Raw genomic sequence first — 24,944 nt, 5'->3', positions numbered from 1 at the left:
GATGTGAACGCTGCTGGCAAGGCTAATGTTTGTTGGTCGTCGCTAATTGCCCTTGGAGATGTGATGATGAGTTGACTTCTGGAAATACTGCAATCCATACAGTGTAAGGACCCATACAGCGCTGTTAGGAAGGGAGTTCCTGGATTTTAATCTAGTGACAATGAAGAAGTAGAGAAGAGAATGGAGATATTTCCAAGTCAGGCTGGTGAATGCCTTGGAGGGGGATCTTGGAGAGACTGTGCTTACATGTATTTCTTGATTCATTTATGGGATCTGGGTATTGTTGGTTGGCTAGCATTTATTGACCGTTCGTAGTCAGTGCTGGAGGGAGTGAATGTTTGGGGGACTGTGGTGGATGTGGTGCAAATCAAGCAACCTGTTTTGTTGAAGATTGTTGTTGTTGATTTAGATGGTGGACAGGCTTTGGGAAGGCTGCTGCTCTCTTCATTGAACATTGATTGCTATCCTGGCTTGATGGTAATGATTGAGTGGGGAATATGCCGGCGCCAGAGGTTGATTGGAGTAACTGTGCTGTTGTTGATGGCCCACAGTGCCTCATGGATTCCCAGTCTTCAGTTGTCAGATCTGTTTGAAATGTATCCCAATTAACATGGTGATAATTCCACACATATGCTCTTCTAGCTGCTAAAAGTCATTAGTTTTGAAGGTTCTTTCAAAGGAGCATTGGTGAATTTCTGCAATGCATCTTGTAGATGATGCACATTGCGGCTGCTAAGCATGATGGTAGAGCGGGCAAATATTTGGGGATGTAATGCCAGACAAGTTAGCTGATTTGTCCTGGATGTTGTTGAGCTTCTTGACTGTTGTTGGAGCTTCAGTCAGCTAGGCAATTGGGAAATCTTCCATCTCATGCCTGATCTCTGCCCGGTACATGGTGGACAGGCTTTGTGTTTGTAGCTACAGTGTTTATACAGCTGCTCCAGTTAAGAGCTGCCTTTGGCAGAAACCTAAGATATTGATAGTATGGAATTCAGTGATTGTAATGCAGTTGAGTGTCATGTTAAGTATGTTCATTACCTATGTTGGGAATGCATAATCTCCAAAAATTACACTGTGAAAGAAGTTGGAAGAGATTGGAAGTGTTTAGCCAATTTCAAGATTGAAGAGGATTTACAATATGTTTTCTTGGACAAGGTAGATGTTGAGAATGTGTTTCCACTCTTGTGATCTCGAACTATGAGATGTAGTTCTAGAATAAGGGGATATTTATTTGAAACTGAGATATGAAGAAGTTTGTTTTATAAAGGATGTCACATATCTGAAATTCTAGATCGCTGAAAGTAATTAATGGGCAAGTGGATAGATGTTTGAAGTGTCAATGACATAAGGACGATGACAAGTTGGCAAAGAAAAGTTGAAGCCTGGGGCAAATCACCCATGGTCTTATGGAATGGTGGGGGCAGCTTGAGGGACCTATTTCTTAAGCAGTTGGATCAGAAAAAAGGCCAATCAGCCCATTTAGTCTACTCTGCCATTCAATTAGATCATGGCTGATCTGGTAACCCTCAGCTCCACTTTCCTGTCTTTACCCTGGAACCATTGATTAATTCTGTTCTCCTGGCTTCTTCCCGTAACCTTTGATCCCCTTACTAATCAAGAATCTATTTATCACTGTCTTAAATGCACTCAATGTTTTGGCTTCCATAGCCTTTTGTGGCAATGAGTTTCACCACCCTCTGGCTGAAGAAGTTCCTCCTCCTCTCAGTTCTTGTATTTAAGACAGATAGGTTCTTGCTTAGTAAAGGGATCAAAGATTACTGGGAGAAGGCAGGGGAATAGGGTTGACAAATATATCAGCCATGATCGAATGGCAGAGCAGACTCGATAGACCAACTGGCCTAATTCTGCTCCTGTACCTTATGCTCTCGTAAAAATCTGTCTATAGCCTTGAATATCTGCCTTTGAATATAATAAATGACCCAGCTTCAACAGCTCTCTGTGGTTATGAATTTCGCAGGTTGATTACCAACTCAGACAGAAAAATCCTTCGTTTTTTTATATAAATATTGTTATTGAAAACAAATCTTAGGTTTTTTACAAAATTACAAACAATACAAAATAGTATGACAACATTATAATATAATAGCAACAATAGAAAGCAAACTACTACTCTACTCCACAGAGTACAGAAACACAAAAAAACCTCATAAAAACCCTATAAAAACTACAGTTCAATAAATAACCAAGGAGAATAAATAAACAGACAAAATAAATTAAATCAAGTTGTAACAAGGTAACTTAAATGATATTCAATTAGATTACTGCACTTAGCGCAATCTCATCACAGCTCCCCACCATTGGGAGCAATAGTAAGTAGACCCATATTTGTTCGGGATTCTTCCTCCCAGGGGCCCCCAAACCGACAGCTAAGTACAGGCCCTGTGTAATATAACCAATATATCTACATCAAAATAGTCCAACAAGGGAAGGGGCCATATTGGACTTGATACTGGGGAATGAGCCAGGACAGGTAGTAAAAGTTGAGATGGGGGATTTCTTTGGGAACAGTGACCACAATTCTGTAAGTTTTAGAATACTCATAGATAAAGATGAGAGTGGTCCTAAGGGAAGCATACTAAACTGGGCCTAGGCCAATTATATCAAAATTAGGCAGGAGCTCAGAAGTGTGGATTGGACGCAGCTATTTGAAGGGAAGTCCACAATTGAGATGTGGGAGGCTTACAAAGATAGTGCAGGATAGGCATGTCCCATTGAAGGCAAAGGATAGGAAGGGCAAGATTTGTGAACCGTGGATGACAAGAGAAATTTACGACTAGCCGAGAGGAAAAGGGAAGCGTACATAAGGTCTAGGCTGCTAAGAACAGAATGGGCCCTGGAGGAATATCGGAAGAGTAGGACAAGTTTTAAATGAGGAATCAAGCGGCTAAAAGGGGCCATGAAATAGCTTTATCGAGCAGAATTAAGGAGAATCCCAAAGCATTTTATTCTTATATAAAAAGCAAGCGGGTAACTAGAGAAAGGATTGGTCCACTGAAAGATAACGAAGGAAGGCTGTGTGCCAAACCTAAGCGAATGGATGAGATTCTGAATGATTACTTTGCATCAGTGTTCACTGAGGTGAGGAACATGATGAATGTTGAGATTAGAGATAGAAGTTTGATTAGTCTGGATCACGTTGACATAAGTAGGGAAGATGTGTTGGGTAGGCTAGAGGTTATTAAGATGGACAAATCTCCAGGGCCGGATGGGATCTATCCCAGGTTGCTGAGGGAGGCGAAAGAGGAAATAGCTGGAGCCCTGACAGATATCTTTATGGCATCCTTCAGTACAGGTGAGGTGCCAGAGGACTGGAAGGTTGCTCATGTTATCCCCCTGTACAAGAAGGGTAGTAGGGATATTCTGGGTAACTACAGACCAGTGAGCCTGACGTCAGTGGTGGGGAAGTTGCTGGAGAGGGTACTGAGGAATAGGATCTATTTATATTTAGAAAAGAATGGGCTTATCAGTGATAGGCAACATGGTTTTGTGCGGGGGAGATGGTGCCTTACCAACTTAATAGAGTTCTTCAAGGAAGTGACCAAGTTGATAGATGAAGGAAGGGCTGTTGATGTCATATACATGGACTTTATTAAGGTGTTTGATAAGGTTCCCCATTGTAGACTAATGGAGAAAGTGAAGTCACATGGTGTGCAGGATGTTCTAGCTAGGTGGATAAAGAACTGGTTGAGCAACAGGAAACAGAGAGTAGTAGTTGAAGGGAGTTTCTTGAAATGGAGAAAGGTGACCAGTGGTGTTCCACAGGGGTCAGTGTTGGACCCACTGTTGTTTGTGATATACATAAATGATCTAGAAGAGGGCACTGTTGGTATGATCAGCAAGTTTGCAGATGACACGAAGATTGGTGGAGTAACAGAAAGCCAAAGGGACTGTCAGAGAATACAGGAGGATATAGATAGACTGGAGAGTGGGCAGAAAAGTGGCAGATGGATTTCAGTCCAGACAAATGTGAGGTGATGCATTTAGGCAAGACTAATTCTAAAGCAAATTATACAATGAATGGAAGAGACTTGGGAAAAGTTGATGGACAGAGAGATCTGGGAGTGCAGGTCCATTGTACCCTGAAGGTTGCTGCACAGGTGGACAGAGTGGTCAAGAAGGCATATAGTATGCTTGCCTTCATTGGACGGGGTATTTAGTATAAGAGCTGGCAAGTCATGTTAAAGTTAAACAAGACATCGGTGCGGCTGCATTTAGAATACTTGTTCAGTTCTGGTCGCCACATTACCAAAAAGATGTGGACGCTTTGGAGAGAGTGCAGAGAAGGTTTGTGAGGATGTTGGTATGGATAGTGCTAGCTATGAAGAGAGGTTGAATAGATTAGATTTGTTTACATTAGAAAAAAGGAGATTGAAGGGGGACCTGATTGAGGTTTACAAAATCATGAAGGGTATAGACAGGGTAGATAGAGACAAGCTTTTTCCCAGGGTGAAGGATTCAATAATGAGAGGTCACGCTTTCAAGGTGAGAGATGGAAAGTTAACAGGGATACACACGGCAAGTACTTTACACAAAGGGTTTTGGGCGTCTGGAACACATTGCCAGAAGAGGTGGTAGAGGCAGGCACAGTAGTATCATTTAAGATATGTCTGGACAGATGCATGAGTAGGTGGGGAGCAGAGAGATACAGATGCTTAGGAATTGGGTGACAGGTTCAGACAGTAGATTTGGATCAGCTCAGGCTTGGAGGGCCAAAGGGCCTGTTCCTGGGCTGTAAATTTTCTTTGTTCCTTGTTCTAATATAATCCAAAAAAGGGCCGCCGCATTCTGTAAAACAATTCCGTTTTCTGGTGCACCATATTCGTAAGGAAGTCTAGGGGTATGTGTTCCACAACTATCTTACGCCAATATGGGAGTCCTGGGGGATTCTCCGACACCCAGCTCATCAGAATATTCTTCCTTGCGCAAAAAGAAAGAATATTAAAAATTTCTTCCCATGCGCATCCAGGGAGGGAAGCTTTTGGAGACTCAAAAGGAGGGATACCGGATCCAAGCTAACCCCTCAGTTCTCAAAACCTTTACCAAATCAGTTGCTATGTCATCCCAATACCTGGTGATCTTGTGGCATGACCGCAAGCAGTGAGTAAGAGTACCAACCGCTATTTTGCACTTGGGGCACATTGGGAACATTTGAATTTCACAAGCTGTTCTGGTGCTAGGTGAGCCCTATGGAGTACCTTCAGTTGAATAGCATGGATCCTATTACAAATCGAGATCTTCCTAACATTTTCCCAGATATCCTCCCCCATCTCTGAGGAGATTTTCACCCCTAATTCTTGAGTCCAGGTTTTATATAGCCATTCAATGTCCTTCGAAACATTACTACCTTACAAGGGATAGAGTATACTAACCGAGAGGGCACCCGTAGACCGGACCACACTCCTCTCCATGTCCAACTTGTAGAGATTAACCGTCAATGTAGTCTTTTTTTTGTACAAAGTCTCTAACCTGGAAGTGACGAAACATGTCATTCCTAGGTCGCTCGAATTTCTGACTCAGCTTTTCGGAGGACATCATGACCTCCCCTGAAGAAGGGCTTATGCCTGAAACGTTGATTCTCCTGCTCCTCGATTGCTGCCTGGCCTGCTGTGTTTTTCCAGCACCACATTTTTCAACTCTGGTACTCCAGCATCTGCAGTCCTCACTTTCTCCTATCATGACCTCCCCATCAAACAGATCTCCCAAACAGAAGATTCCTCTGGACTCCCAGAGCTTAAAGCCAGAGGTCATCGAACCCAGCTGGAATCCTGATATTCCCACTATCGCAGTGAAAGGGGAAGTTTTTTTTTGTAAATTGCCCTCACCCTGCCGCACCATTCTCCATGCTTTAACTGTGTTTAGGACAATCAGGTTTTTACAAAGATCAATAATAGTTCTCATCTTGTCCATTAGCAACAAATTAATGAGAGGGCATTTTGTCTGGCCAAATTGATCACGGATCGTGACAGGCCTATTCAGCCACATAGGATAACAAGGAACTCAATTTGGTACCTCCTAAAGTCTGGAAAACCTAGCACCCCCCCCCCCCCCCCCCCCCGACCTTGGCGAAAGCTGCAATTTATCCAGCTTAATAAGAGGTGGCCTATGATGCCAAATAAAAGATCCAAGCCAGCTGTAAAGCCTGCGCAGTGTTTGCCTTGGCAGCATCAAAGGGAGCATTCTCATGGGATATAATAAGCGTGGAAGAACATTCATCTTAACCAGGGATATCCTGCCCAACTAAGATATCGGAAGATTTTCCCCAATGCCGAAGGTCCTGCCTGATTTTCTCGAGTGGCTGCTCTTAATTGCCTTTGTATAACTGACCAAAAACCGGGATAATAAAAATGCCTCAATGCAGAAAACCTCCCTGTGAGGAAGGGGAAACTGGTTCCATCCCCAAAGTTGGATAATCTCATAAGATACCCCACAGGCATGGCCTCTGATTTCATGAAATTAATTTTATACCCTGAAAACAAACCAAATAGATTAATTACTTGTATTAAGCGGGGCATAGATGTCATTGGATCGGTTAAAAAGAGAAGGATGTTATCCGCAAAGAAGATAATTTTATGCCTGCCTGACCCTACATCCAGGGCAGTTATATTAGGATCCGTCTGAATGACTTCCGCCAACGACTCGATCACCAGTGTAAGTAATAGTGGCAAGAGAGGGCACCTTTGACAGCAACCCCTGCCGACACTAAAACTATCTGACCTATACGATCAGTGAGCACCGCTGCTTTCGGATCACCATGCAGCACTGCCACCCATTTTGGAAAACCTCTCCAAGACCAAACAGCTCCAGTACATAAAAAAGGTATGGCCTTTCCCACCTGATCAAATGCTCTCTTTGCATCCAGGGAGACTACCCAAACCTGGGATCATTGTTTGCTGACATATTTGGACCATTTTTAAAACTCTCCTAATACTATTGGTAGACCTATGACCCTTAATAAAACCCATCTGGTCCTCATTTACAATAATAGGCAATATCCTTTCCACCCTTAATGCTGGCATTTTCAGCAGGATTTTAAAATCCACATTCAGTAATGATATGGGCCTGTACGAAGTGCAATCCTCTGGGGCCTTTCCTTTCCTAAGGATAAGAGAAATATTTGCTTCTCTCAAAGAAGATGGGAGACAGCCATGACTGAATGAATAATTGTACATATCCACGAGTGGCCCAGCCAGCTTGTCCATAAACCCCGTATAAATCCATCTGGTCCAGGCACCTTACCACTCTGAAGCAACCTTACTGCCTCCTGTACTTCCTGAATTGTCAAAAAGGACGCCAACTCTAAGGTTACACCCAAAAGGTCCAAGGTCTTTAAAAAAGACTCCATTTTCATCATTCGATCCTCATAGCCCTCTAACTGATACAGCTCAAAATAAAATTTTCTAAATGCTGCATTAATCTTTTTGGCATTGCAAGTCACAGTACCAGCACACTCTCTGATGGTTATAATAGATTGGGGGGCATTCTTCTTTCTGGCCAAGTACGCTAGATATCTACCCGGTTTCTCACCATACTCAAATAATCTCTGTTTCACAAAAGAGATTTTCCTCTTTGTTGTTTGGGTAAGTGCAGCATTTAAAGTAGCCCTAAGGACTGTAATCCTCTGTAATTTAGTTATAGATGGCCTATCAAAATATGGTAACTCAGCTGCCTTCAAGCGAGCCTTGGGCAAACGTTGCTGTTCTCCCCTCTGTCGTTTCTGGGTTGCAGAGTAAGAAATAATTAAACCCCGTGTATAGGCCTTGGCGGTCTCCCACAGCACCGATGGGTTGCTGGCCGTACCTGAATTGATATCCCAAAACATTTTAAACTCCCGCAAAAAAATACCCTATAAATGGAAAGGGTCAATGCGCCAGTGCCGGGAACCCGCCCCACCAGCTCCAGCTTTGACCTCCATAAACATAGTCGCATGATCAGAAATGGTTATATTCCCTATTCTGCAGGACAGTACTGAGTTCAAAAAGGCCGATGGGGCAAAATACATGTTAATTCTGATATTTCACTTACGTGGATTAGGAAAAAAGATATAATTCCTATCTTCGGGGTGGAGGCATCTCCATACATCCACCAATCCCAACTCCTTGTTCAAGTCCACCAACTGCCTGGATTGTGGAGACGTACCCGCAAGACCCCTAGGCATCCTGTCCACCTCGGCATCAATAATGCGGTTAAAGTCTCCGACCCTATAATTGTATGATGCCCCATTGGCCATCAATCTAAAAAGCGTATCTGTTACAAATTTACAGGGATGTGCCGGGAGCAATATACATTAAGAATCCCATGAGACTCTCCATGTATCGCCCAGACTCATCCTTTATTTGGCCTAGCATTTGAAACAGGAGGTTCTTTCGGATGAGAAGAACTCCTCTGCTTTTGGAGTTTAAAGATGAGAAAAACACCTGGCCGAATCCTTGTTGCAACTGAAATGCTCCTTATCAGTTAAGTGTGTTTCTTGCAACAAGGCTACATCGACCGTCTCTTTTCTAAAGCATGACAGTATCTTTTTTCTCTCAATTGGTGTGTAACTCCCCTTAACATTCCAGATGCACCATTTAAACTAATACTTGGCCATGATCATCCGAAACAGTCTCCCCTCTGGGAGGAAGAACCCAACTCAGAGCGTGCCGAGTGAAAACTACAAACACTACACACAAGTTTAAAAAGGCAACCTCCAAAACTACTAAATCAAAAAACTTCTAACAACTACTTCCACAACATAAGAGCATAAAACATAACTGAAAGAAGACTTTTCACAGGGGGCGCTCATACCACCCATTAATCCCACCATGATTCCTTCTAACTAAAGCCATGCCCCCGCCCCAGACAAAACAAAGTAAGGGAAAAAAAATCAATATCTTATGACAAGAAAGTTAAAAGTTGGCACCCAACCCATCCCTCCATACTGTAATCCTAGGCACTCCTGGTAGAACAACAAAAAAAACCCTCCCCTGCTTCTCCCAACCGCCCCTCCCCCCATCCAAGCAAAGGATGACGGGGAGGGGAAGAGAGGGGAGAGGGAGCAAAAATAAAGGAAAAGAGTTAATTATGACCCCGACATATTTTAAAAGGAAGACCAAGATCACCCCCCAACAACCAGGTAAACCAGGCAAATTACAGAAAAGAAAAGCAGAATAGAATAATTGTCCGTATAATTCAGGCCAGTCATATGGCGTTTTATATAATGACACTTACCCCAATATTAAATTATGCACTTGAAACTTTAACCAATCAAGCAATAGAAGGTAGTCTAGTGCAATGGATGTAAGCCATTTGGCATGACATTCCAATACCAAGTGTTTGAAATAGCTATCCAATTAGACACAATTCCTGCTCTCCTCCCAGATTACTACAGGTTTTCTCTTCTGTTTCCTATTTCTATAATATCCCATAGCCGTACAAGCTCTCTCACAATTTGCAATTTCTTTAAATCTAATCTCAATCCATTCTCATAGCTGCTTGGCTACTCAAGGCGTTGTAGTCAACCTCCTAGAAACCAGGTGCAGGAAATTCCTGGTTGAAATCTTCCTATCACAACTCTTTTGTTTGTCCTGCCTTTGGTTCATCCCTTTGATTCTGATCACCATCCCACATTTCCACCTTCTATGGTAAGTTAGAGTGTGGTGTGTATTACCACTGCCAAATATAGCTGCCTGCGGAGGCATAGTTAGCTGTGGCGATACCACACTGGCACACAGAAACACTTGACCATTCGCTGGTTGTCCTGCTAGCCCTCTCCCTCCCTGTCCTGCTACCCTATCCACCACTGCTGTCCAGCTTAGTGTTTTGCTCAGGAAATGGTGAAGTCAGTGAGGTGGAGGGTGAGGCACCAAGTGTTTTTTCTGAGCTCACTGGTTTTCTAATTAATTTCAAGACCATCGGGTTTCCGTATGAAATAAAATATGAAGTTACTACGCAGGTCTTGTATGGTCAAAGGGAGTCCAGCTGCAAAGCTGCCTCCCTCCCTGCAACAAATGGCCTTTTTTTTGTGACCGCTTTGGGAAAGGCCATGATGGATTTCTCTCTGAAAGGTGTAATGTAAGTATAGGCTGCTGTTGGGTTTTCTGTTGAGCTGAAATATGCCTCACTATCTCACCTATTATGTTTTCCAGTTACAAAGGATTGGTGGCAGAAGCTTTGAGACAGCTGATTGGGGATCAGTGTTACAAACAAGACGAGGTTCTTCCCCCAGGGTATTATACAGGTAATGATCCTTAAGTGAGCTGTCTTCCTGTTTTAATACACTGCATCACTTAAAGAGTAACTTGTGAACTCTGCTATCCCAGTATTGTGATATATAAATTGCATAGTATATATGGATTTAATATTGGTTCTTTTAAGTTTGGACTAGCAATATATATACAATATGTGTCTGAAGTTAATACTTAAGTTGTCTGTGCTTCTGTAGCCATGGAGGTTTCTTCTAATACAGTTTGGGGGAGGTCCGTTGGCTACAATAATGGGTTTTTCACTAAACAAGAAAACCACAGAACTGCAAATGCTGGAATTGAAACAAAAATGGGATTTACTGGAAAACCCCAGCAAGTCTGGCAGCATCTATGGAGAGAAAACAAAGTTAATCTTTAGGGTCCTGTGACTCTCCTTGGTGTATTTGCTGACAATGGAGTGAGGGAGGGGAGAGGAGTAAACAATAGGTGGAGATGGAGCCCAGGGGGGGAGAGAGAGAGAGAGAGAGACAACAATTGGACAGACAAAGGAATGAGGGAAGGTCACCCTTAGCTGCTAATTAGGGCTGATAGTGGCTGACTTTAGGTTGATTCTGGACAAAATTGATCATCACATGGACAAATATCTCGGTAAAAATATGCACAGATTACTGAAGACAGAACAGGAAGAGCGAGCAATTAATAAAGCATTCGGTGTCCCCAGCTTTATTAATGGTGGCATAGAGTACAAGAGCAGGGTGGTGATATTAAACACTTGTTAGACCTCAGCTGGAGTATAATGTACAGTTCTGGGTGCAAGATGTGAATGCTTTGGAGAGAGTACCGAAACAATTTACAAGAATGGTTCTTGAAACTGGAAACTTCAGTTTTGAGGATAGATTTGAGAAATTGGGATTGTTAATCTTCTCTTCTCCAAGAAGAAGACAAGATTTGAAAGAGGTATTCAAAATCATGAGGAGTCTGGAGGTAGAGAGAGAAGCTGTTCCCATTGGTGGAAGGAGAGGCAGTGGCATGGTGTTAAGGTCCCTGGATCAGTGATCCAGAACCCCAGTTCTGGGAATGTTGATTTGATGGTGAAATTGGTCTAGTGGCATCAATCTAACCAGTTCTGAAGAAGAGTCATATTGGACTCAAAAGTTTACTCTGTTTTTCTCTCCACAGATGCTGCCAGACCTGCTGAGTTTCTCTGGCTCTTTCTGCTTTTATTATTATCATAGTACTCTAAATGTGGCCTAACCAAAATTTACTGTTGGTTCGCAATCTTCTCCCTATCTCATAAAACCCAGTGCCTGGTTTGCTATTTCTGTAATAATCAATTTATTGTTAGTTAATCTGTCTTGTTTTGATGATGCTGTTTGAGGGATAAACATTGAGTCGGACACTTAGGGGGATTTTGCTTGCTTTCCTCAGAACAAGGAGAGGAGAATGGGAAAGAAGCCCTTGATTTAAAATCTAACAAGAGAGATGGACCCTCTAGCAGTGGGTTCTTGCTTTGCTCTCTGATGGGTGCTCAATGAACAGTTGAATATTTCTTGAGCTTGGGGCCAAGTAATGTTGAAAGTGGCCCGTTTCTAATTGCCCCTGTGTGATTATGTGGTCCGGTCAGACAGCAACCTAGTGTGGTTTGTCTGTGGATGAGCTAGCATTGGTTGTGATGCCACCCACAGTTGAATTGTTTGTGCTCTAAATCTAAGCTCATGTTTAAAGGCTAGTACTTGGCTGTCTCAAATGAAGCCTTAGGCTGTGCATCAGGAAGATTCTAGCAAACAAAAGGAGGAAAGTAAGACTTGGAGTAATCCTGATTTCTAATTTTATTTTCAGTATGTAGGTGACTTGAGCAAAGTTATATATTTTGTTCCCTAGATGCCCTTGAAAGACATCAGCAGCCCAGATGTATTTTTATGACCATCAGCAGTTTTCCTGCAAATTTATTTTTCATAGTGACAGACCACAAGTTACCTGGTTGTTTCAATTCAATGTAACAACCCATCATAGCCTCTTTCTGTGCCATAAATTATTATGTTTGTCCTATGGAGATTATGTGCAGCATAGGTTCATGAGGTCAATTCCTGGAATGGTAGGATTACCTTACACTGAAAGACTGGAGCGACTGGGCTTGTATACCCTTGAGTTTAGAAGACTGACAGGGGATCTGATTGAGACATATAAGATTATTAAAGGGTTGGACACTCTGACGGCAGGAAACATGTATCCACTGCTGGGTGAGTGCCGAACCAGAGGACACAGCTTAAAAATACGGGATAGACCATTTAGGCCAGAGATGAGGAGAAACTTCTTCACCCAGAGAGTGGTGGCTGTGTGGAATGCTCTGCCCCAGAGGGCAGTGGAGACCCAGTCTCTGGATTCAATTAAGAAAGATTGGATAGAGTTCTCAAGGATAGTGGAATCAAGGGTTATGGAGATAAGGCAGGAACAGGATACTGATTAAGGATTATCAGCCATGATCATATTGAATGGTGGTGCAGTCTCAAAGGGCAGAATGGCCTACTCCTGCACCTATTGTCTATGTCAGCTCTCTCTATCGCACTTTAATGAGCCCATTTGCTCACTCTGTCCCCACACCCCTGTAAGTTATTTTCTATAGGTTCTCTTTCAAATTCCTTTTGGAATTATTGATCATTTCCACTTCGACCGTCCTCTTGTTCCACATTATTACCACTCACTGTGTTTAAAAAATAAATTCCATAGATTCTCTCATGTATTTTTCACTCAAAACCACAAGCCTGTGTCTCCCCGGTCCTTCTATCTTCAGCATGTAGGAAGAGTTTTATGAATATACGAACAAGGAACAGTGTTCCTTTCAGCCCCTTAAGCCTGCGCTGCCATTTAGTAAGATCATGACTGATCTGATTATAACTAAAGATCTACCTTCCTGCCTACCTTGATAACTTTTCAATCCCCTGCTTAACAATCGTCTCATCACCTCTACCTTAAAAATATTCAAGGACACTGTTTCCACCATCTTTTCAGGAAGAGAAAATGTTTTGTCTCACCTCAGTTTTAATGAGCAACTCCTGATTTTTAAACAGTGGCTCCTCATTCTCGATTATCTGCAAGCGGAAACATTTTCTCCATTTTGATCCTGTCAAAGCTCCTCTTGTATTCTTCAATCAAGTCTCTCTTCACATTTCTAAACTCCAGTGGAAACAAGACCAGTCTGTATAGCTGAAAATTTCTGCTTTCTATTGATATCTTTGGGTTTCTGATGTCATTTCCTGTAGTGATATTATTTCGATGTGTTCCGAACGGAACTCCATCAACAAACACATCAAATTAGACCCCCATCTACCACCCCCTGAGAAAAGGAACCAGTGGGACATCACCACAAGAAATAACATCACCACAGGAAATGACATCACCAACTCAAAGATGTAAATCGAAAGCAGGAATTTTCAGCATTGTTTCACCTGAGGCCCACTGAAGATGTTACGTAGTAGGGTAACAAAACATCTGAAAATGATTCTTCCAGCTCAGCATGCAAACCTACATCCAAAACCTCAACCTGAGCTACAAATCTTCTCAAAACTCAGTGGTTCCCATCTCATGAACAAATCAAAATAAAGGGATTAAATCAACTTTAAATCATTAAAAATCTGGAATTAAGAGTCCAATGACGAGTAAACTATTGCTGATGGTTGGACGAACCCATCTGATTCACTAAAGTCCTTCAGGGAAGGAAACCATATGTGTCAATATTGCCACATTGCCAATATGTGACTCCAGACCCACAATATGGTTGATATTGAACTGCCCTCTGCTCTGCACTGCACTAAGGGATGGGCAATAAATGTTGGTCTAGTCAACGATGCTCACTTCCTGTGAATGAATAAAAATGAGTCTTAATTGGTTCCTTAAGGGCCTTAATGGCCCTAATTCTTTCATTGTTACTGTAAACCCCCATATAGGGTGGGGATAGGTAGGGAAGAGTTTGGCCATCTGCAAGATTCACAAATTGCCCCTTTCTCCTCTGAACACATCAGTGGTGGAACGTAAAATCCAGCCCAAAGTGTCACACTCGACCCTATCAAACCCCTTCAGCATCTTATATGTTTCTTTGAGATCACTGCTGTCCGTCTGCCAGACCTCAGAAAATGTAGTCCCAGAAAGATAGTGAGGAAGGAGATCGGTCTGAGATGGGTACAGCTGAGAACAGAAGGGAGTCAAACAGTCAGGGCAGGCAGGGACAAGGTAGGACTAATAAATTAAACTGCATTTATTTCAATGCAAGGGGCCTAACAGGGAAGGCAGATGAACTCAGGGCATGGTTTAGAACATGGGATATCATAGCAATTACAGAAACATGGCTCACAGATGGGCAGGACTGGCAACTTAATGTTCCAGGATACAAATGCTACAGGAAGGATAGAAATGGAGGCAAGAGAGGAGGGGGCATGGCATTTTTGAAAAGGGATAGCATTACAGCTGTGCTGAGGAGAATATTCCCGGAAATACATCCAGGGACATTATTTGGGTGGAACCGAGAAATAAGAAAGGGATGATCACCTTATTGGGGTTGTATTATAGACCCCTCAATAGTCAGAGGGAAATTGAGAAACAAACGTGTAAGGAGATCGGTTATCTGTAGGAATAATATGGTGGTTATGGTCTGGGATTTTAACTTTCCAAACATCGACTGGGACTGCCATAGTGTTAAAGGTTTAGATAGAGAGGAATTGTAAAGTGTGTACAAGACAATTTTCTGATTCAGTATGTGGATGTATCTACTAGAGAAGGTGCAAAACTTGACCTACTCTTGGGAAATAAGGCAGGGCAGGTGACTGAGGTGTCAGTGGGGGAACACTTTGGGTCCAGCGACCATAATTCTACTTGTTTTAAAATAGTTATGGAAAAGGATAGACCAGATCTAAAAGTTGAAGTTCTAAGTTGGAGAAAGGCCAATTTTGATGGTACTAGGCAAGAACTTTTGAAAGCTGATTGGAGGCAGATGTTCGCAGGTAAAGGGACGGCTGGAAAATGGGAAGCCTTCAGAAATGAGATAAGAATCCAGAGAAAGAATATTCCTGTCAGAGTGAAAGAGAAGGCTGGTAACTATAGGGAATGCTGGATGACTAAAGAAATTGAGGGTTTGGTTAGGAAAAAGATGGAAGCATAGACAGGATAGATCGAGTGAATCCTTGGAAGAGTATAATGAAAGTAGTATACTTAAGAGGGAAATCAGGAGGGCAAAACGGGGACATGAGATAGCTTTGGCAAATAGAATTAAGGAGAATCCAAAGGGTTTTTACAAATATATTAAGGACAAAAGGGTAACTAGGGAGAGAATAGGGCCCCTCAAAGATCAGCAAGGCGGCCTTTGTGTGGAGCCACAAAAAAATGGGAGAGATACTAAATGAATATTTTGCATCAGTATTTACTGTGGAAATGGATATGAAAGATATAGACTGTAGGGAAATAGATGGTGACATCTTGCAAAATGTCCAGATTACAGAGGAGGAAGTGCTGGATGTCTTGAAATGGTTAAAGGTGGATAAATCCCCAGGACCTGATCAGGTGTACCCGAGAACTCTGTGGGAAGCTAGAGAAGTGATTGCTGGGCCTCTTGCTGAGATATTTGTATCATCGATAGTCACAGGTGAGGTGCCAGAAGACTTGGAGGCCTGTGACCAAGGATCGGTGCTGGGCCCTCTACCTTTTAGATTAGATTAGATTACTTACAGTGTGGAAACAGGCCCTTCGGCCCAACAAGTCCACACCGACCCGCCGAAGCGCAACCCACCCATACCCTCACATATACCCCTTACCTAACACTACGGGCAATTTAGCATGGCCAATTCACCTGACCTGCACATCTTTGGACCGTGGGAGGAAACCGGAGCACCCGGAGGAAACCCACGCAGACACGGGGAGAACATGCAAACTCCACACAGTCAGTCTCCTGAGGCTGGAATTGAACCCAGGTCCCTGGCGCTGTGAGGCAGCAGTGCTAACCACTGTGCCACCGTGCTGCCCATTTTTGTTATTTACTTAAATGATTTGGATGCGAGCATAAGAGGTACAGTTAGTAAGTTTGCAGATGACACCAAAATTGGAGGTGTAGTGGACAGCGAAGAGGGTTACCTCAGATTACAACAGGATCTGGACCAGATGGGCCAATGGGCTGAGAAGGCAGATGGATTTTAGTTCAGATAAATGTGAGGTGGTGCATTTTGGGAAAGCAAATCTTAGCAGGACTTATACACTTAATGGTAAGGTCCTAGGGAGTGTTGCTGAACAAAGAGACCTTGGAGTGCAGGTTCATAACTCCTTGAAAGTGGAGTCGCAGGTAGATAGGATAGTGAAGAAGGCGTTTGGTATGCTTTACTTTAGTGGTCAGAGTATTGAGTACAGGAGTTGGGAGGTCATGTTGTGACTGTACAGGACATTGGTTAGGCCACTGTTGAAATATTGCCTGCAATTCTGGTCTCCTTCTTATAGGAAAGATGTTGTGAAATTTGAAAGGGTTCAGAAAAGATTTACAAGGATGTTGCCAGGGTTGGAGGATCTGAGCAATAGGGAAAGGCTGAACAGGCTGGGGCTGTTTTCCCTGGAGTGTCGGAGGCTGAGGGGTGACCTTATAGAGGTTTACAAAATTATGAGGGGCATGGATACGATAAATAGGCAAAGTCTTTTCCCTGGGGTTGGGGAGTACAGAACTAGAGGGCATAGGTTTAGGGTGAGAGGGGAAAGATATAAAAGAGACCTAAGGGGCAACTTTTTCACACAGAGGGTGGTATGTGTATGAAATGAGCTGCCAGAATATGTGGTGGAGGCTGGTACAATTGCAACACTTAAGAGGCATTTGGATGGGTATATGAATAGGAAAAGTTTGGAGGGATATGGACCGGGTGTTGGGTTGGGATATCTGGTTGGCATGGACGGGTTGAGCCAAAGGGTCTGTTTCCATGCTGTGACTCTTATCCCAGGGACTAACCTAGTGACCTTCATGGTAATGTCTCCAAAGCAGGTGCATCCTTCCTTTAATATGGGAATCAAAACTGCACACAGCATTCCAGATGTGGTCTTACCATAGCCCCACAGACAGTATTCCTATACTCCAATCACCTTGCAGTAGGGGCCAACATTTCATTTACCTTCCTCGTTGCGTGATGTAGCTGCATGCTAATGTATTGTGTTCCTTGTGCACCATCAACATTCAGAAATTTTGTCTGATCATACTGGGATTTTTTTAAGAGATCAGCTAAGATTTCCTTAATAAGAAATTTGAATTACTGGCATTTGGGTTCTCAGTCCAAGGTCAGTTCTGCTCTGTTACTGTCCATTTACTTAACATCCTCACAATGATTCAAACCGTTTGTGTAATGTTTGGACCGAAAGAAGAGACACCTAAATTTCTGGAACTGCAAGTTAGATATTTGATCATATATTACAAGGTTCTTTGCTTTCCCTGCCCCTCAGCAGTAAAGTGCTTGTAGTGGGATTGAAGGAACGGATTGACTGAGTTAGATGCTGTTATTTACATTGTCTTTGTTGCTCAATTGCAGATTTCTTGCTGTGGATAAATGGTTCTGGCACTGTTCTGCATATTAATGGGACGATTCACAGTGCTGGCACTTCTTTGTGCCCCTCTGGTTCCAATTCAAAGCCCACAGAGAACGCAGCTTCCATCCATGGTCAACCTGATATCCCCTCCCTCACCTCTGATTTCCAGAAATTCTCTCCCTTTGGACATGATGAGGTGGTGGCGAAAGAGAAGAGAGATGGTGATCTTACTGCGGAAGTGGATTTTCTCACACGGACCCAGCCTGCAGTGAGTAGTGGACGTTCAGGCTCAGCCTCCGTCTTAACCAACTCAACCATTGAGTACAACACTTATTATCCTCCTTCGAACTACTACACTAGCCTGACCAAGGAGCAGTCACTGGAGAGTCAGGACAGCTCTACACTGAGCAGTCCGTCTGACTGTTTGAACCAGGTCCCTAACACCACTGGCTGCTCACCAGTTATTGGCTCCAGTTCCCTCTTTCAGTTTCCCATCGAGAAAATCTTAGATGAGCAAACCGAAACACCATCCCAGAACCAAGAGCACAATCTCTTCAGAACAGAACAGACAACTCCAAATTTTTACGACAGTCCTCATTATCCTGAGAGCCAGAGCAGTGTTGGGCAGGTGGACATGGCGAACACTGTGCCACTGCCTGTGAACCGATCATCACTAATTGAGAAACAGAGACATCTGGAGATGGAGCAAGTGAACAGGTAAACACAAAGGGGAATGAATTGGCATGTCACTCGATAGGTGTGAGCTTGGCCTGAGTTTGATTCTTACCTTAGCTAGTGTATAAAACCAGAAAGAAAAGGAGTTAAGAAAGGAGGAACATATTCAAGTATGAAGGAAAGCTGGATAGAAATATATAATCAGATGGTAAAAGTTTCGAAGGCATCTAACAAGGGGAAAGAGTAAGTAAAGTGGGGCTTCGAGAGGATACATCTGGACGACTGATAATCAAAATAAGGAAATAGCAGAAGCATTGAAGAGATTAAATCATGGAGTTTTTACAAGATGGGTAAAGGTATTTCAGCTCATCACATCCATACTGGTCATCAGACATCTATTTATCCCAGTCTAGTTTCCCAGCACTTCACCTGTTGTCATGGTTGCTATGGTGTTTCAAATCCTCATCCAAATATGTCTCAAATGTCTGGAGGGTCCCCACTTCTGCCACCCTTTTAGGTAATGAGTTCCAGACACCTATTACTCTTCAGGTGGAAAACAACAACTCTGAACAACCCCTCTCCTCCTCCTGCTCCTTAACTCAAGACTGTGATTCTGGTCGTGACCCTTGTACAAAGGAGAAAGACATCTCTTATCTAACCTATTTATGCCTCTCAATCAGATCCCTCCTCAGTCTGTGCTCCAATAAAAACAACTCTAGCTTATTTAGACTCACTTCATAGCTGAATCACTGCAGCCAAGATAAAGCCATAAGAAATATGAACTGGAATAGTCTGTTCGGCCCCTCGCATCTGCTCAGCCATTCAGTAGGATCATGGCTGATCCAACATTTTTCATGTCCATTTTCCTGTGGTTTCCCCATAGCCTTGATTTATCTACTGATCAAGAATCTATTTATATCAGCCTTAAGTATACACAAGGATTCTGACCCCTCAGCACTCTGGGGCAAGGAGTTCCAAAGATTCTCAACCCTCTGAGAAGAAATTCCTCCTCATTCCAGTCTTAAATTGGTGCCCTTTATTCTGACAATATCCTGGCGAATCTCCTTTGCACCGACTCTTATTCAATCATATTCTTCCTCTAGATAATTTGTTTCTGCCTTCAGCTTAGAAGATACACATAACATACTGAAAATAATTATAAATTAAGAGATGAAAGGAAAGAAGGAACTTAAGACAATGACAATCACTATCGCTTGGAAATAGGGAGGGGTGTCAGTTAGTTCATGGGTTTAATTCCTGTACTGGTTGAGATTGCTACAAATGGCCTTCCTTCTCAACCTCTCCCCTTTGTTAGACCGTCCTTTGTTAACAAAGCTACCCCAGCTCCTTTTCGTTTTTATCTGTGCTTCCAGAAGGTGGAATACCCTTGAATATTGAGTTCCTTGGTGTCCCTGGGGTTAATCTCTCTCTCTAATGAAAAAGCATCCCAATACTATTAGGGCTATGGTGACTTTACCCTTACTGGAAAAAATATTAGAATTAAAGGCTGATGATGGAGTTGAGAGTTATCAGACCAGCTGTCAACTCATTGAATGGCAGAGCAGACGTGATTGACTGAATGGCTGAATTCTGCTGTGGTCAAAACTCAGGGTTTCTAGTGGACTTCATCCTGGGGATTTAAAGGAAGTGTCTACTAAGGTGGTAGATAATTATTTTTAATTTTCCAAAATTCCTTAGATTCTGGAAAGGCCACATCACATTGGAAAATAATGAACATAACACCTCTGTTCAGGGAAGGAGGGTGAATGGAAAAGGAAATTACAGGCCAATTAGCTTAATATTTGTCATAAAGAAAATGATAGAATTTATTATTCAAGGTAATAATAGGCCATTAAAAAAAAAATGTGATCAGACAAAGTCAACATGGTTTGTACAAGGGAAATGTTTTGTCCAATTTAGTGGTGTTCTGTAAGGAAGTAACAAACCATATGGATAAAGGGGATACTCTATAGTCAGATTTTCAGATAGCACTTGACAAGTTGGGCCAGCATCAACCATAACATGGGCCAAAGTACACAAAAAGAAATATTGGGCACTTGTTGTAAAAGAATGGCAATAATCATGGGTGACTTTAATCTGTTCAAACTGAAAGGATCAGACTGCTGGTAATAGCCTGGATGAGGGTTTCATAAAATACTTTCGTGGTTGTTTCTGAGAGCAGCACATTTTTGGATCCAATCAGTTTATATTGGACTCCATTGTTGTAATATGACAGGATTAATTAATTACTTCAGTAAGATAAATGGCCCAAGCATTAACTCCACTTTCTAAGTTGCTCCTCATAGACCTCAACTGCTAAATATTTCAATAAATATTTTTTAAATACTATGATCTCTGAGGTGGAGAATTCCAGGCATTTTCTGTCCTCTGGGAGAAGAAATTACTTAGTATCTCAGCGTCTCCTTTTATTCTGTAATTATCAGCTCTCATTCAGAATTCAGAATGCCTCCATTTGTGGAAACATGTCAGAACCATATGATACAGAAGCTTCAGCCAATTGAGTCTACATTGACAAAAAACTACTGTCAGTCTACACAAGTCCTACTTTGTAGCACTTGCCCCGTAGCCTTGAATGTTATGACATTTCAAAATGTCAGACTTGCCAAAATTCAATTATATTTGTTAGGTATGACCTGACTCTACCTGATCAGACCTTGCCTCTCCAAGTGGAGATTAATTGTCTCCTTCAGAAATTTCTCCAAAGCTTTTCCTCCCACTGATGTGAGACTCGCTGATCTGTAATTCCCTGGTTTATATCTGACATCCTTGACAAGTGGAACCACATCAGCTGTCCTCCAGTCCTCTGACATGGCATCGTTATTTCCTGATTTAAACTTTGTCTTGTAACGAGGCTACTTTTCACTGTTGACTACCCCATCCATGACTTCTTTCCCTTGCTATTCTTTATTTCCACGCAAACTGAGTTTGCATCATAATCTATATCTCTACACTTCTCTGCACTGAGACCGTCCTTTGTTTACAAAGCTACCTCAGCTCCTTTTCGTTTTTACCTGTGCTTCCAGAAGGTGGAATACCCTTGAATATTGAGTTCCTAGTCTTGACTAAATTGTATCAATATTTCTGTAATAGCTATAAAGTCATATTTATTTATTTCATTTGTGCCGTCTGCTCTCTGCTGTCTTATTTCTTTTTGATTTTTTGTTTGAAGTTCCCTTCAATGGAACTTCTTTCCAACCGCCCACCCCCCCAATTGGTTTAAAGTCCCTAGTTATACAATTTATCAGGACACTGGTCCCAGCATGGTTCAAATGAAGGCCTTGCTAATTCGCCAGTACTGCTGCCAGTGCCCCACGAATTGGAACCCACTTCTCCCTCCGCAATCTTTGAACCACGGATTTACTTCTCAAATCTTCAGTAACCTCCAGAGATTATTGCGTTTGTGGTTCTGCTTTTTAATTTAGCCCCAAGCTGTTTATAATCCCTCAGTCGAGCTTCATTACTAGTCCTACCGATACCTACATGGACCATGACAACTAGATCCTTCTCCTCCCACTTAAAGTTGCTCTCCAACCTAGAAGAGATGTCCTGGCACCGGGTACACAACACACTGTCTGTCTTCACTACGGACAACAGTATTACTTCCCCTAACTATGCTATTTCCACACTGGGGAGCAAGAACCTCGTACTGTTATTGTTTTTAATTCATTTGTGTACCTGGGCATTGCTGGCTGGACCTGCATTTATTGCCTGTGCCATTTGCCCTTGAAGTCTAATTTGGTGTAGTAGACTCTCAGTGATGTTAGGGAGGGAATTCTGGAACTTTGACCCAGCGACAGTGGAAGGACGGTGATATATTTCTAAGTCAGGATCATGGGTGGCTTGGGACCTTGTATCTGTTGCCCTTGACCTTCTAGAAGGAAGTGGCTGTGGGTTTGGAAGATGCTGTCTGAGAATCTTTTATGAATTTCTGCAGTGCATCTTGTGGATGGTATACACTGCTGAGTGTGGTGGTGGAAGGAGTGGGTGCTTGTGAATGTGGTGCCAATCCAGGGGTCTGCTTTGTCCAGGATTGTTCATAGATTCATACAGCGCAGAAAAGGCCCTTGGGCCCATCGAGTCTGCACCGATGTAACTTATCCCAATTTCCTGCACTTGTCGCGTATCTTTGAATGTTATGAGATTTGAAGTACTCATCCAAATATTTTCAAAATGTTGTAAGAATTCCAGCCTCTATTTCCTTCCCAGGCAGTGCATTCCAGATTCCCATGACCCACTGGGTGAAAAAGCTTTATCCAAACTGCCTCTGAATCTTCTGCTTCTTACCCTAAAACTAAGCCCTCTCATGATTGGACCCTCAACCAATGGGAACAGCTCCTCTCTATTCATCCTGCCCATACCCCTCATAATCATGTCGTTTTCCCCCGACCCCCCAGTCTTCTGTGCTCTAAAGAAAACAGTGCAAGCATATCCAGTCTCTCCTTATAGGTCAGTTTCTCTATCCCAGACAACATCCTTATGAAGGTCCTCTGTACCCTCTCTACTGCTATCAATCTTTCCTGTAGTGAGGTGACCAGAACTGCACACTGTACCCCAGTTGTGGCCTGACCAATGCTCTGTACAACTCCAACCTCCTAGTTCTTACACTCTGTGCCATGACTGATGAAAGCACATGTTCCATTAGTGTCAAGCTCCTCGAGTGTTGTTGGAGCTGTCCCCATCCAGGCAAGTGGGGAGTATTCCATCACACTCCAGACTTGTGCTTTTAGATAGTGAACAGGCTTTGGGGAGTCAGGAGGTAAGTTACTCACTGCAACATTCCTAGCTTCTGACATGCTGTTGTAGCAATAGTATTTTTATGGCTAGTCTAATTGATGGTGATGCCATTGAATGTCATGATGATTAAATTCTCTGTTGTTGGAGATGGCCATTGTCTAACATGAATGTTACTTACCACTTGTCAGCCAAAACCTAGATATGGTCCAGATCTGGCTGCATTTGTATATGGACTGCTTCAGTATCTGAGGAGTCATGAATGTTGCTGGACATGTGTAATCATCAGCGAAAATCCCCACTTCTGATCTTGTGATGGAGAAAAGGACATTAATGAAGCAGCTGAAGATCATTGAATCTCAACAGTGCAGATAGAGGACATTTGGCCCATGGACTCTCTACTGACCCTCTGAAGAGCATCCTACCCAGACTCAGCCCCCACCCTTTCCTCATAACTCCACATTTACCATGGCAAACCCACCAACGTTTGCACATCCTTGGACACAAGGGGGCAATTTGACCTGCGTATCTTTAGACTGTCAGGAGAAAACCAGAGCACCTAGAGGAAACCCATGCAGACATGGAGTGAACGTGCAAACTCTAAATGGAAGCACTTGTGGGTTTGGATAATGCTTTGGTGAATTTCTGCAGTGTATCTTATAAATATGATGTGGAGGTGCCAATGTTGGACTTGGGTGGACAAGATTGAACTATAACCTCGTGTCGTGTGACATCTTCTAGATCATAGAGACTGCTGGTACTGAGCGTTAGTAGTGGAGGGAGTGGATGTTTACGGATGTGGTGTCAATCAAGTGTCCTGGATGGTGTCAAGCTTCTTGAGTGTTGTTGAAGCTCCACCCATCCAGGTAAGTGGGGAGTATTAGAACATAGAACAGTACAGCGCAGTACAGGCTCTTCCGCCCTCGATGCTATGCTGGTCTTTTATCCTATTCTCTGATCAGACTAACCTACATACCCTTCATTGTACCAACTTCTATATGCCTTTCCAAGAATTGCTTAAATGTCCCTAATGTATCTGACTCTACTACCAATGCTGGCAGTGCATTCCACACACCCACCACTCACTAAGTAAAGATCCTACCTCTGACATCTACCCTAATCTTTCCTCCAATTACCTTAAAATTAAGCCCCCTCATGATAGACATTTCTGCCATGGGAACAGGTCTCTGGCTATCCACTCTGCCTATGCCTTTCAAAATCTTGTATACGTCTATCAGGCCATCTCTCATCCTTCTTTGCTCCAATGAGAAAACCCCCAGCTGTCAATTTCTCTTCATGGGACATCCCCTCCAGTCCAGGCAGCATTCTGGTAAATCTCCTCTGCACCCTCTCTAAAGCTTCCACACCTTTCCTGAAATGAGGTGACCAGAACTGAACACACTATTCCAAGTGTGGTCTAACTAGGACTCTTTAGAACTGCAGCAAAACCTTGCAGCTCTTAAACTCAATACCCTTGTTAATGAAAGCCAACACACCAGACACCTTCTTAACAACCCTATCAACCTGGGTGGCACCTTTGAGGGATCTATGGACATGGACCCCAAGATCCCTCTGTTTCTCCACACTGCCAGAGTCCTGCAATAAACCCTGTATTCTGCATTTAAATTCGACCTTCCAATGTGAATGGCTTCACACTTCTCCAATTGGAACTCCATCTGCCACTTTTCAGCCCAGTTCTGCATCCTGTCATTGTCTCATTGTAACTTATAACAGTCCTCCAAACTATCCTCTTCTCCAACAACCTTTATGTCATTG

General features: G+C 42.8%; 1 protein-coding gene across 3 annotated transcripts in view; it reads left to right on the top strand.

Annotated features, from left to right (window-relative positions):
- fastk (Fas-activated serine/threonine kinase) overlaps window positions 1-24,944 on the top strand; it is a 74,524-nt gene that overhangs the window by 31,675 nt on the left and 17,905 nt on the right. For all 3 annotated transcript variants that reach the window (XM_060823960.1, XM_060823959.1, XM_060823958.1), the window contains 2 exons: window positions 10,146-10,237; window positions 17,744-18,458. In XM_060823960.1, coding sequence (XP_060679943.1) covers window positions 10,146-10,237; window positions 17,744-18,458 — 807 coding nt within the window. The remainder of the gene's footprint in view (window positions 1-10,145; window positions 10,238-17,743; window positions 18,459-24,944) is intronic.

The sequence above is a fragment of the Hemiscyllium ocellatum genome, chromosome 4, assembly GCF_020745735.1.
Source record: "Hemiscyllium ocellatum isolate sHemOce1 chromosome 4, sHemOce1.pat.X.cur, whole genome shotgun sequence".
Taxonomy (NCBI): Eukaryota; Metazoa; Chordata; class Chondrichthyes; order Orectolobiformes; family Hemiscylliidae; genus Hemiscyllium; species Hemiscyllium ocellatum.
This window is presented reverse-complemented; position numbering and strand designations above follow the sequence as displayed.